The sequence below is a fragment of the Protomyctophum parallelum genome, assembly GCF_964188405.1.
Source record: "Protomyctophum parallelum genome assembly, chromosome: 1".
Classification (NCBI taxonomy): Eukaryota; Metazoa; Chordata; class Actinopteri; order Myctophiformes; family Myctophidae; genus Protomyctophum; species Protomyctophum parallelum.
Window position 1 is genome coordinate 12,373,806 of NC_139697.1, and position 14,816 is coordinate 12,388,621.

Below are 14,816 nucleotides of genomic sequence, written 5' to 3' on the forward strand. Positions count from 1 at the left end.
ATGATGTCTTAATGTTTTGGTTTAATGTATGACTTGGGTTATTTTTGGTAGGTGGTGGTGTATTTTGTGACATTTGTATGGTTCAGGGTGTCTTAATGTTTTGTTTTAATGCATGACATGGGTTATTTTTGGTACGTGGTGTGGTGTTTTGTGACATTTGCACGCTTCATGATGTCTTAATGTTTTGGTTTAATGTATGACTTGGGTTATTTTTTGGTAGATGGTGGTGTATTTTGTGACATTTGCATGGGTCAGGGTGTCTTAATGTTTTGTTTTAATGCATGACATGGGTTATTTTTGGTACGTGGTGATGTATTTTTGGTATGTGGGTATGTGGTTGGGGAATTTTTACATGGTTCATGATGTCTTAATGATTTGTTTAAGGTATGAGTTGTATTATTTTGGTAAGTGATTGTATGTTTTGTGGCATTTGCATGGTTCAGGTTGGCTTAATGGTTTATTTTAATGTATGACTTGGATTATTTTTGGTACACGGGGGTGTATTTTGTGGCGTTTGCATGGTGCATGGTTCAGGCATGCCGTGGGCATGTCTGTGGCCGTTTGAGCTGTGAGGTTGGGGTTAATACTGAGTAATGTACGGTTAGTTCATGCTAGTAGTGTACATGTTTAAAGTAATCATGTATATCATATTGGCGTAACTAAATTTGAAATGAGTTGAGTGGACTATGTATTTTTAGATGAACACACTATGTTGTTCACCTACAATTATTGGGATCGATGACTAGAGTAGACTGACGGCATTTTACAATAGCTACTATTACGTATTATTGACATTTAAAGTTAGATAGACTATAGTCTATACGACATGGTGGTATAGGCATCCATGGATTTCCAGGGAATTCAACCCGAATCTGTAGACGGGGTCTGTACACAAAACACAATGTTTTGTGTTGACAATAACTACGAGGCAATAACAGCCATCATACTAGTAAATATTATGTATACTAGTTAAATTATCTAAACTCTGTGATTTGGCATAGACATTTTTCACGACACATAGGAAGAGTCTAAACTACATGCATAATAATAAAATATGGTTGAATGTTTCAAATACTGGATAGTTAGAATGGGTCATGCATGTTTTTAATACAAGCACCTTAACATCACCATGTCTGATGGTGCAGTGTGTAAATGTAACAGGTTATCTACATGGTGTATACTAAAGCATGTAATACTGATGTACCGATGTTTTTCCAAGAGTTCAGATCGTATAGTTTAGAAAATTGTGTAAGTCTATACTATACGAGGTCTTTAGATCATGGTCAGCACCAAATATCATACCAAAAGTCTGTATCTTATGTTTATCAGGTTTTATTTTGATCAGAAAATAGACAATTATGCAGATGAACATACACTGTAGCACAACATGGAGCAAAATGTACAAGACAATGAATTCACCAGGACATCAAATATACTCAGTCATCAACTATTTCTAATGTATATATATATATATATATATATATATATATATATAGATATATATACAACGATGCAATCATAGTGTATTCTGAATATTGCTCAAACAAGGGTAGGCGCAATAAGCCTCGGCTTCAGCCTTCACCTTTTCGGTACCAGTAGTAACACTAGTGGAAATTCATGTATGTACTGTACGTCTGTATGTACTCCTTTTATTGACCGAAATAAAATCTATCTATCTATCTATCTATCAGGTCAATCATAGTGGTAATAGTTATGTCCTTGATTATTATTTTTTGGATCATATCAGGGTAAATCCTTCCAGTAATGCAGATAAGATGTACATAGCCTATGGATTCTTGACATTGGCAGTGGTCCTACCTCAATACCGCTAGTTCTCAATACCTTAATAACCCCCGGTATAAAATCATCAGTCCACAACTTGTTCATTAAATCTTTAAAATGATTGTAGAAGTAATATCGGGGCGTAATATTCAAACATGTGTGCTCGGTTTGACTAGAATGGTCTATGCGGCAGCCGTTGCAATCATCCTTCATCTGTTCGGTTATAGCGTTTGCGAGTAGTTGACCAACATGTATTTTCAGAATATCTGTAAGATTTGTGGGGTTTGTCCCAGCAAACTCATCCAAAGTCAGTGGCCAATTCAGGGGGTATGGCGGCGAAAGCAATGGTGTGTCGGAGGCTGGAGGGTCATGGGGAGCAGTTGAATTTGGGGGTGATAGGTCTACCCTCTCAAAATACTCAGTGTCCCCCGCACCATAGCCCCAAAATGCCCTCTCAAAATGTTCATCGTTCTCCGGATCATAGTCGCAAAATGCCCGGGCATCATCATATTCATCGCTGTCCGTATCTGCAGTACTGATGTTATGCCACCACGGGGGGTGTATACATGGTCCATTGCGGGTCCATCCACCATGAGAGGTCCCTTCATTCGAGTTTGATTCTCCCAATGAAGAAGTAGAATCCTCCATGGTGCGTGAATGGCGCAATATACTGGCAATAAGGATATTATCTACATCTATGCATCTACTCTATATAGCCTATGCCGTGGACTCTCCAAGCTTAAATTATAAAGTATATTGATCAATATTGTTCAAAATCGTATGGCTAATAATTAACAAAAAATTGATACATGTACATGTAGAAACATGCATTATTTTTTAGATACTGGTTTGAAAATGCTGACGACAACATAAGTTAATAGCCTAGTTGAAATGTATCAGTGTAAATGTATTGTAGACACTACCATGAATAATCACTGAGAGGGGTGGGGTGTATAGCTAAGGAACAAACTATTTAAAAGGGAGGGCTCAGATCTAGATGTATGTATAGAGCAAAGAGAGTTAGGCTTATTCACACCAGAGGATAAGGCTTATTCACACCAGAGGATAAGGCTATAGGAGATAATTTCTCAGGAAACACCATTTGTCATCAACTATCTCCTCTCACTATTAGTCATGGAGGCTATGGGTAAACCACGTAACCCCGTTGAACCTGTGGAGCCCCAGTCATATAGCCCGTATATTACCCCTCTCAGACTAGAGGAATATAATTCAACACGGGGTAGATTTGCCTATACCCGTGATTTTGAATTATACAAAGAGAGGGCTGAGGACGAGATCATGGCCGCGGAGCTGCTAAGTAACCATATGTCGAGAATTGATGAGCAGGACTTCGAGTCGGACGGGTTAATAATCGATACGGATGAGGAATATTTTGCTAGCATCGAACCATTGGACATGACTACGAGCAAGAAAACTCCTGGACTGCCCGAAAATGCGGAATTTGTACACCTCTCCCTTACAACCCCGTCCTCCCGAGCACCGAACTCTGAACCAGAGAACTACTCCAATCCACCACCATCCCCTGCAGACTCTGGTGATGAGGACGTACCCTCCCCTCTGTCTGCACCCATGGCATGTCGACGATCTCAGCGTCTGCTTCACCTAAAAACTAGATGGTTGAAACCCAACTCTACCTGGTTGAAACCCCAAAGCGAATGGGAATGAACTGAACATGTCTATTAAATGTAATGTGTAACATACTTGTGTAAATACGTGCTATGTTTCTCAGTAATAAAAACAAAAACAAAAATCAACATATCTTCATTGTTGTTTTTATTTCATATATATATATATATATATATATATATATATAATATATATATATTTACACTATTACCGGTGTTAGATTCTAGTTAGGTTCTTACGGTGGTAGTATACTAAACTTTGCGACTATTGTAACTAATCAGGATTATGCATTGGTGATGATCCTTCCTTCTTTTGTTGGGGGTGTAACGTATCCGGTACTGTATACAAAACCCTGTTTGACCTCAGAGGTCGGCCATGATTAGTATGGCAGTTATTCTTTAGTCTCCACCTCTCCGGTGATGTTCTTAAATACGGAGAATAACCCTACATAACTGAGTAATCCTACAATAGAGACACTAGCTGCCTGCGAAGAAAGAAAGACAACATGTACTCTACTTGCTACCAAGATGAGAATAGGAAAGTTTGGGCCTTATCCGACGGCCGGAAAATTCGTCTGTCTTTTTTTTCCATTCAAGAATCAGCGATTTATTGAACTCTATACATTGGAAACAGGCGACAGTATCTTTGAAGACCGGCTGCCTTACATACGCATCTATGCATCTGAATTTGAGCGATTGGTCCCTCCTATTCTTGAGTTCTGTAAGTATTTGCGATTGGATACAAAGATAAACCCTGGCTATATCAAGCCATCTCGATTTGTACGGGCGAGCTCTGAAATACACTCACGTAGTGACACTGAGGGCTTCATCGTTGACTGTTCTAGGTCAAACTTATGGTTGCTACTAAGATACAAATCTCAATGCGGTACCCCAGTTGAAAGACCTAAGAGTATCATCGAGAAAGAGAAATGTTTTCCAATCCAACTAGCCGTTGGTGTGGATGATTTAGGGATTCTAAAGCATGTGATGTGTGAAGCCTTGGATTTCTTCACAACTATAGAGAATCAATCTTTGGACCTACTGGAAGGCTACCTTAGAGGCGTCAAACGTGTGGATTCACAATCATTGGACTACTTCAATGAAAAGAAACTGAGGCTTGTGGATTACCAGACATGCCATTCCAGACCTACGGGGTTCTCGTTCGGTGATTCCAGACATAGTAGCTTCTCGCTCGGTGATCCCCCAAAGCCAGCTGGCGCTACATTATTCTCAATGGATAACCGTCCTGTAAATCATAATTCGTACAGCGCCCTAGAAAACGATGCACCCACGCCCCACTCTGATCTAGAAACCGATGGACCAACAATTGCAGCTACCAGCCCACCCCCTCCTACACTATAGGTAAAATGCTAACTCATTATTGCCAGTATATTGCGCCAATCACGCACCATGGAGGATTCTACTTCTTCATTGGGAGAATCAAACTCGAATGAAGGGACCTCTCATGGTGGATGGACCCGCAATGGACCATGTATACACCCCCCGTGGTGGCATAACATCAGTACTGCAGATACGGACAGCGATGAATATGATGATGCCCAGGGCATTTTGCGACTATGATCCGGAGAACGATGAACATTTTGAGAGGGCATTTTGGGGCTATGGTGCGGGGGACACTGAGTATTTTGAGAGGGTAGACCTATCACCCCCAAATTCAACTGCTCCCCATGACCCTCCAGCCTCCGGCACACCATTGCTTTCGCCGCCATACCCCCTGAATTGGCCACTGACTTTGGATGAGTTTGCTGGGACAAACCCCACAAATCTTACAGATATTCTGAAAATACATGTTGGTCAACTATATAACCCTGATATGATCCAAAAAATAATAATAATCAAGGACATAACTATTGCCACTATGATTGACCTGATTGCATCGTTGTATATATATCTATATATATATATATATATATATATATATATATATACATACATTATAAATAGTTGATGACTGAGTATATTTGATGTCCTGGTGAATTCATTGTCTTGTACATTTTGCTCCATGTTGTGCTACAGTGTATGTTCATCTGCATAATTGTCTATTTTCTGATCAAAATAAAACCTGATAAACATAAGATACAGACTTTTGGTATGATATTTGGTGCTGACCATGATCTAAAGACCTCGTATAGTATAGACTTACACAATTTTCTAAACTATACGATCTGAACTCTTGGAAAAACATCGGTACATCAGTATTACATGCTTTAGTATACACCATGTAGATAACCTGTTACATTTACACACTGCACCATCAGACATGGTGATGTTAAGGTGCTTGTATTAAAAACATGCATGACCCATTCTAACTATCCAGTATTTGAAACATTCAACCATATTTTATTATTATGCATGTAGTTTAGACTCTTCCTATGTGTCGTGAAAAAATGTCTATGCCAAATCACAGAGTTTAGATAATTTAACTAGTATACATAATATTTACTAGTATGATGGCTGTTATTGCCTCGTAGTTATTGTCAACACAAAACATTGTGTTTTGTGTACAGACCCCGTCTACAGATTCGGGTTGAATTCCCTGGAAATCCATGGATGCCTATACCACCATGTAGTATAGACTATAGTCTATCTAACTTTAAATGTCAATAATACGTAATAGTAGCTATTGTAAAATGCCGTCAATCTACTCTAGTCATCGATCCCTATAATTGTAGGTGAACAACATAGTGTGTTCATCTAAAAATACATAGTCCACTCAACTCATTTCAAATTTAGTTACGCCAATATGATATACATGATTACTTTAAATGTACCCTACTAGCATGAACTAACCGTACATTACTCAGTATTAACCCCCAACCTCACAGCTCAAACGGCCACAGACATGCCCGCGGCATGCCTGAACCATGCACCATGCAAACGCCACAAAATACACCCCCATGTACCAAAAATAATCCAAGTCATACATTAAAATAAACCAATAAGCCAGCCTGAACCATGCAAATGCCACAAAACATACAATCACTTACCAAAATAATACAACTCATACCTTAAACAAATCATTAAGACATCATGAACCATGTAAAAATTCCCCAACCACATACCCACATACCAAAAATACATCACCACGTACCAAAAATAACCCATGTCATGCATTAAAACAAAACATTAAGACACCCTGACCCATGCAAATGTCACAAAATACACCACCATCTACCAAAAAAATAACCCAAGTCATACATTAAACCAAAACATTAAGACATCATGAACCGTGCAAATGTCACAAAACACCACACCACATACCAAAAATAACCCAAGTTATACATTAAAACAAAACCTTAAAACAAACTGAACCGTGCAAATGTCCCAAAATACACCATCACGTACCAAAATAACCCCAGTCATACATTAAACAAAACCTTAAGACAAGCTGAACCATGCAAATGTCACAAAACACCACACCACATACCAAAAATAACCCAAGTTATACATTAAAACAAAACCATAAAACAAACTGAACCGTGCAAATGTCCCAAAATACACCATCACGTACCAAAATAACCCCAGTCATACATTAAACAAAACCTTAAGACAACCTGAACCATGCAAATGTCACAAAACACCACACCACATACCAAAAAAAAAAAAACCCATGTCATACAATAAAATAAAACATTAAGACAACCTGAAACATGCAAATGTCACAAAACACCACATCACATACCAAAAATAACCCAAGTCACACATTAAACCAAAACATTAAGACATCATGAACCGTGCAACTGTCACAAAACATCACACCACATACCAAAAATAACCCAAGTCATACATTAAACCAAAACATTAAGACATCATGAACCGTGCAAATGTCACAAAACACCACATCACGTACCAAAAATAACCCATGTCATACATTAAACAAAACATTAAGACACCCTGAACCATGCAAATGTCACAAAATACACCACCACCTACCAAAAATAACCCAAGTCATACATTAAACCAAAACATTAAGACATCATGAACCGTGCAAATGTCACAAAACACCACACCACATACCAAAAATAACCCAAGTCATACATTAAACCAAGACAATAAGACATCATGAACCGTGCAAATGTCACAAAATACACCACCACTTACCAAAAGTACCCCAAGTCATACATTAAAACAAAACCTTAAGACACCGTGAACCATGCAAATGTCACAAAACCCCACATCAGATACCAAAAATAACCCATGTCATACATTAAAACAAAACCTTAAGACACCGTGAACCATGCAAATGTCACAAAACACCACATCACATACCAAAAATAACCCATGTCATGCATTAAAACAAAACAATAAGACATCATGAACCATGCAACTGTCACAAAATACGCCACCACGTACCAAAATAATCCAAGTCATACATTAAAACAAAACCTTAAGACAACCTGAACCATGCAAAACTTTACCAAACAGTAAAAAACAAACGGTTACAACACCATCAGCAACACTTAACACAAATATTTTCACCCCACAGATGCAGTAGATTGTAAAGTTGCTTCCTACCTTTGAGTTAGTGTTGCTGAAAAACACCCAGATCCAAATGTATATTCCATATTTCCATATGTAGTAACTAAGTGTGGACTGTCAACACGGAGGCACACATTGACAATTGTGATCATGCACAGATTGCATCACCTCTGCTCCACCATACTGGGGACAAAACGGCCATTAGGGGGAGCCATAGTACAGTGAAATACAATGGGGACTGGGGAATAGCTATTGATTCACTGACTGAATACATTATTGGCAGAAGTGTAATCAGTACAGGATACAGTCAACCACATATCCAAAGGGATCACTGATAAAAGTCCTTGCTGTCTTGTTTCCATTCGGTCCAGGGTAATCAATTCATAATCATGGCATATATTATGATATATATATATATATATATGTGTAGGCCTGCATGTTGGGGAACAAAGAAGGGCTTATAAGGATGTGAAGGTAGTCACTAGACATAGGTCAGGGGGCAATCTTTTTATTTTATTTTTATAAATATAAATACCTTGGAATACCGAGGTATAGATTATCAATATTGGCATCGTACCGTACTGTAAAATCTCATACCATGGCATGCCTAGTTTGTACCGTCTACCAGAGGGAAGTAGCTGGAAGTCGGTGCAGGGTGGATGAGACGGGGTCGTTTGCTATCTTGATAGTTTTCTTTTTTACGAAGTATCTCATTGTAGATACAGCCTAATTGCTGGTGTCTCTTCCCAATTATTTTTGAGGCTAGATTTACTATTCGCTGCAGCTTGCTTCTTCCTTTGACCTTTAGATTGCCAAACCACATTGCCATGTTAAAACACAAGACTCCCTCTATCAGGTTTTTATAGACTGTTTCCACGATATGCTTGCTCACTCTAAAGGAGTTGAGCCTGCGTAGTAGGTGGAGACGTTGGTTACAAGTTTTAAAAATCTGTTCAGTATTTTCACTGAAAATGAGTTTGCTGTCAATATATCTGCCTAAGTATTTAAAACTGTCTACTACCTCCACTATTTGTCCACCATTTGTAATGGCCTGCACAGGTTCCTCTTCATGAATGACAAGTTCTTTTGTTTTTGTCACATTGATCCCTAACAAGTTTTTTTTTTCTTCCCCGCACCAGTTCTGAAGAGATAATAGATATGCTCTGTATGCTTCCTCCCCACTGTCCCCCCCTTCCTCAGTAAGACAACTGAGACCACTGCTTGCGGTTGAAAGGAAACGTAAAATCAATAAAAAGCACCCTGGCCTACTAACCTGGGGAATTAGAGTTGGTTTGCCAAGGGGTTAAGCAGGCTAATAGTTGCATCATCAGTTCCTCCCCGACTTTTTATAAGCATATTGGAAATAATCTAAGGTGTAAGTCTTTTAGTTCAGCGGCTCCATGGTTCTTGGTGAGAGCCAGAATACATGACAATATTTGTCAGAGAGAGAGAGAGAGAGAGAGAGAGAGAGAGTCAACCACCAGAGGTGAAATCAATACGATCAGCTCGTTTGGATCCAAGCATGCAAAAATCAATACTCACCCACACACACATACAGTCTGTCCAGAATCAGCTGTCACAGAGGTCGGTTTAAAATTAGTTTCACTGGCATGTACACAGTACCACTGTAATTGCGAAATAGTTTGAATTAATGACCACTGATTGCCAAAGATGAAAATGCATGTATACATAATCAATATGCTGACACTAACTGCCAAACTGGCAAACTCCAATCAGCAAAATCAATACTATGACGTCATCGGAAAAAAGGGTTAGGCCCCGCCCCCTCGTCCCTAGGGAGTGTCTTCAGTGCCGAAATCGGACATCTGGGGTCCCTGGGGAATAATAGTGCCCCATAACACTACTCAGAATACTGTAGATGACTAATATCTATATGAACTTATACTGTATTTGTACACACACATCCGCGTGTGCACTTAGAATTGCCCCGCTATCTTGATTTCCTGTGTGCGTGACTCCTAGCATGTCTCCATTTCACTATGTCCTGTTATGGTATTGTTATTGAAGAAGGAAAGGACCCTTGGGATGGAAGGCATCTGTTCTTGGCAGTGGAGACTCAAAGTCTGGTAAACACATAATTTGGCAATGTACAATGATTGCTCCATCACTGTTCTAGAAGGAACTGGTTACGTAACTGGAGTAATAAAATGTTAGGGCGATGTATGAACTGGAGCTAACAGGCTGACTATCTACTCAGGAGAACATAAACCAGCTTTGTCTTGGCAAGCATGTATTCTACTTCTCTAATATGTATATGACTTCAATAAACATAACTGCATGACCATCTCTAGTCTATGCCTCTGGATATGTCTGTCTCTCCTCAACAAAACCATGGCCCATAACCCTATATGACAGTGTATGCAGTGTTGGGCAAGTTACTTTGAAAGCGTAGCTTGTAAAGCTACAAGTAGCTCACCATGGCAGTAGCTTGATCAAGCTACATAGCTACCCCTGGAGAGATGTAGCTTGTAAAGCTACAGCTACATGGAAAAAGTAGCTCAAAGTAGCTCAGCTACTTTTTATTTTTCAGCGTTAAATTGAGAATGTACATGCGGGAGACCCCTCCTCCCCTCTGGGAGACCCCTCCTCCCCTCTGGGAGACCCCTCCCACCCTGCTCCCCTCGGGGAGACCCCTCCTCCCCCTGCTCCCCTCTGGGATTCCCCTCCCACCCTGCTCCCCTCTGGGAGACCCCTCCTCCCCCTGCTCCCCTCTGGGAGACCCCCCCACCCTGCTCCCCTCTGGGAGACCCCTCCTCATCCTGCTCCCCTCTGGGAGACCCCCCCACCCTGCTCCCCTCTGGGAGACCCCTCCTCACCCTGCTCCCCTCTGGGAGACCCCTCCTCACCCTGCTCCCCTCTGGGAGACCCCTCCTCACCCTGCTCCCCTCTGGGAGACCCCCCCACCCTGCTCCCCTCTGGGAGACCCCTCCTCACCCTACTCCCCTCTGGGAGACCCCCCCACCCTGCTCCCCTCTGGGAGACCCCTCCTCACCCTGCTCCCCTCTGGGAGACCCACCCACCCTGCTCCCCTCTGGGAGACCCCTCCTCCCCCTGCTCCCCTCTGGGAGACCCCCCCACCCTGCTCCCCTCTGGGAGACCCCTCCTCCCCCTGCTCCCCTCTGGGAGACCCCTCCTCCCCTCTAGGAGACCCCTGCTCCCCCCTGGGAGACCCCTCCCACCCTGTGATACCAGGGCCAATCAGAGGCCAATTAGAGGCAGCTGTCAAGTGCTGATATGCCCTCAAAGCAATCAGAAAAAGGAACAGTCCTTGATTTTTCAAAGGGGGTTCTAGTACAAGAATTAACACAGCAACCAATGGTCAAAATTAATATATTTCTTTCATGTTATTGCCCAAAATTGTAGCTTGTAACTTGAGTAGCTAAGCTACAAAAAATGACCCAAAAGGTAGCTGAGCTACTTGACGAGGTACACAAATATGAATGTAGCTAAAATACCACAAGCTACAGCAAAATGTAGCTCAGCTACGTAGCTCAGCTACATGTAGCTTAATACTCCCCAACACTGAGTGTATGTATGTATACATATGGCAGTGGTTGTATGTGCACATGAGTGCATGTATGTGAATAGCCCCTTCCCCGGAACTCAGAGCTTAATTAGCTCTGTGAATGTAATCAACAGCTTACATTAACCTCTACTTGGCTCCCAACCAGATCTAATTGCAGTCTCCAGTCTTTCCCAACAATGATCTTATTAGAATATAATGTATGTTTCTGTATGTTCATATACGTAACACTGTACCTACTGCATAAGTAGTCTGGTGGACTTGATTGGATGATTTTGACTGATTGTCTTTCCTACCAGGTCGGCAGTATATGGTTCATTACAAAAGTGGCAGAGGGCCATCCAAATCATTATGTTTGCTCTGTGAGACGCTGCTGAAAGAACTTGACTTCAATGCTCACGTACACAGTTTTGAACACCGCACAGCGTTTCTGGTGAGTATGCAACTACCAGACGTTGAACCCTTGTCTATCGCATAGGAAACCAAACATTGTTCAAGTCAAGAATCATACTTATAGGGGCGGATTATTCTATATACAGGGGTGTATACTCTATTAACCTTTTGATCTATGTATGCTTTAATTGACCCTCTGACCGAGTGTATTCACGTTGACCCTGTACTGTGTGTTATTGCTCTTTGTGGGACACGTTGTCTCACTCTGAACCACAGAAATTCTGATTACTCCTGCAGTATGTGATTATACTGGTATCCATGTGCAACATGAAATCATCCCTTCTTGTTGCCATGTCGAGCTGACTTCTTGGCAGTTCTTAAATGTTCTGTTCGGATTCTAAGAAATCTCAGTGTCAGGGGATATGACTTATGTGTTTTGGATGAGAAATTGGAAAACAAGCATGACTTGCGATTGGTGGGAGCACGTCTATATAGACAGAGGGAAAATGGGGAAAAGGCAGCTAACATGCCAGACTAAACCCAGAGGAACAAGTGCGACTCTACTTCTGTACGGTTCATCGGCTGCTTGCACAGCTATCATTTTTCGACATTTTTCTATTTGGATTCATCGCTGTACTGTACTTTGACTTATTCTCATTTTTATATTATCTTCAATTAAACCTTTTTGATTGGACCCAATTGTTTTTGCCTCATATACTGGAAATATTGAGAATCCTCCAAAACATCTAATAGGCCAAAAATCCCCTTGGCCAGGGGGGATATTAGGCTAGGCTTAGGATATATATGGGGGGGTACAGTTTACACTGTGTATCTGCAAAAGGCCACGTTTCTCTGTGAAAAATGAAATGATGCTGGAAGTACATTCTGCAATGTTAGCATGTGTGTGTGTGTGTGTGTGTGTGTGTGTGTGTGTGTGTGTGTGTGTGTGTGTGTGTGTGTGTGTGTGTGTGTGTGTGTGTGTGTGTGTGTGTGTGTGTGTGTGTGTGTGTGTGTGTGTGTGTGTGTGTGTGTGTGTGTGTGCGCGCGTGTGTGTGCGCGCGCACGCGCAGGAAAAAAAAATCCCGGACATGTCATTGAACTTGGCAAAGCAGGATGCGGAAATCCACTCCACTGGTCGTATAAAGGTAGATGTGATTAATTTAACGCAGCATTCTGTTCCATTTCAAGATGCACTAATCTCTCTGTTTTGTATCTTACAGAATGTGACACTGAGCGGCCTACATGGTCCATTAAATACCTATAAAACCGGTGAGTGTGGTTATTATGGGCATAAATGCAGTGTTGCATTCGTCATTGCACGCAGTACCACTGCGTCCCCCCAAAGATTTTTCAGGAGCACTCAGCATGCACACGCACATGCATCAATTACAAACAACCCTTCATTTCTCACCTCAACAAAGTATACAAGGGCTGCTGAGTGCAGAGTGTCACACCAGTCTGCATTAACATAGGAATGAGCCTACTGTAGATGCATATCGATGTGTGACCTGTAGTGTACAGTAGGTGTTTAGCAACATCTTTAAAATTGCGTACCACCAAAGGTAAAATCAGCGATGCAACACTGGGCATAAGGAGAGAAAGTGTTCAGATGGTCCACGTACCTGCTGTTGTATAAAAACATAGATGACAAGAAAATGTTCTCAGCGGAGCACAGACCTGCCACCATGTCTCTCCATGATGTCCCCATTTGGCCAGTAGAGCTTCATGATGTGTCCAAGAATCATACTTATAGGGGCGTATGATTCTTTATATGGTGTTGTCGCTCTGACCAGAATGAATTATGTGAAGCAATGGGAGATATAATATCATGTTCTGGTTGTGCTGCCAATTCTAGGCGTAGTGTTCTGGCAGTACTCAAATGTTCTGTCCGGTTCTCCGAATCTCGGCGGCTGGGGACATGACTCATGTGCTTTTGGTTGAGAAACTGGTAAACAGTCATGACTTGTGATTGGAGGAAGCACGTCTATATAGACAGAGGGAAAATGGGGAAAAGGCAGCTAACATGCCAGACTAAATCCGAGGAACAAGTGCGACTCTACTTCTGTATACGGTTCATCGGCTGCTTGCACAGCTATCCTTTTTCAACACTTGTACTTTTCTATTTGGATTGAGCGCTGTACTTTACTTTGTTCTTTGTACGTATCATTTTGACTTGATCTACTTTATCTCTTTGACTTATTCTCATTTTTGTATTATCTTCAATTAAACCTTTTTGATCAGACCTAATGGTTTTATTCATCTCTACTGGGAATATTGAGAATCTTCAATAAGACCTGCCACCATGTCTATCCATGATGTCCCCATTTGGCCAGTAGAGCTTCATGATGCTAATCCATTCAGATGTTTCTGTGACAGCTAGGCCACGCCTTCTGGCTCGCTACTACTAATAGTTTAAATCCAACTAATGGTAATTATATAGTGCGTTTTTGTGACAATAAGAGAATCACACATTTCCATTATTTCAAAGACTCTTACTATTCTAATACAGCCAGAGTATTCAGATAGCTATGGTTGTATAGTCTAAAGGCCTATTCATAGTCTGGATTTTCGGTGGTAAAGTGACCACCGCTCCGGTGGTGAGCTGACCACCGGAGCTGAAATATCGTTGAGCGGTGGTGAGTAAAAACAGAGAGAAGCGCTGGAGCGGTGGCGGTGGTTTGCTCTTCACCGCGGCTCGTGACGTCATGTTGTAGTTCGGTGGTCACCCCACCACCGTAAATCCAGACTATGTATGAGCCTTAACAACACAGTGAAGACACATTGTAGACAGACTGAAATCAGTACAATACCCCAACTCTCTTCACCAGAGGTGGTATTATGTCTATTATAGTATACCATTACCTATCCTCTGCCATTTATAATCAGTATGTGTATTGTGTCCCCATGTGAAGATTTTTTTTTGCGAACGCAGTGAGCACTAACTATGAGAC

At 41.3% G+C, this 14,816-nt stretch overlaps 1 protein-coding gene across 1 annotated transcript in view; it reads left to right on the top strand.

Annotated features, from left to right (window-relative positions):
- LOC310857897 (uncharacterized protein) overlaps positions 1-14,816 on the top strand; it is a gene marked incomplete at its 3' end in the record, with an annotated part of 100,045 nt that overhangs the window by 76,693 nt on the left and 8,536 nt on the right. The window contains exons 26-28 of the mRNA XM_083763872.1: positions 11,772-11,905; positions 12,936-13,010; positions 13,086-13,134. Coding sequence (XP_083619998.1) covers positions 11,772-11,905; positions 12,936-13,010; positions 13,086-13,134 — 258 coding nt within the window. The remainder of the gene's footprint in view (positions 1-11,771; positions 11,906-12,935; positions 13,011-13,085; positions 13,135-14,816) is intronic.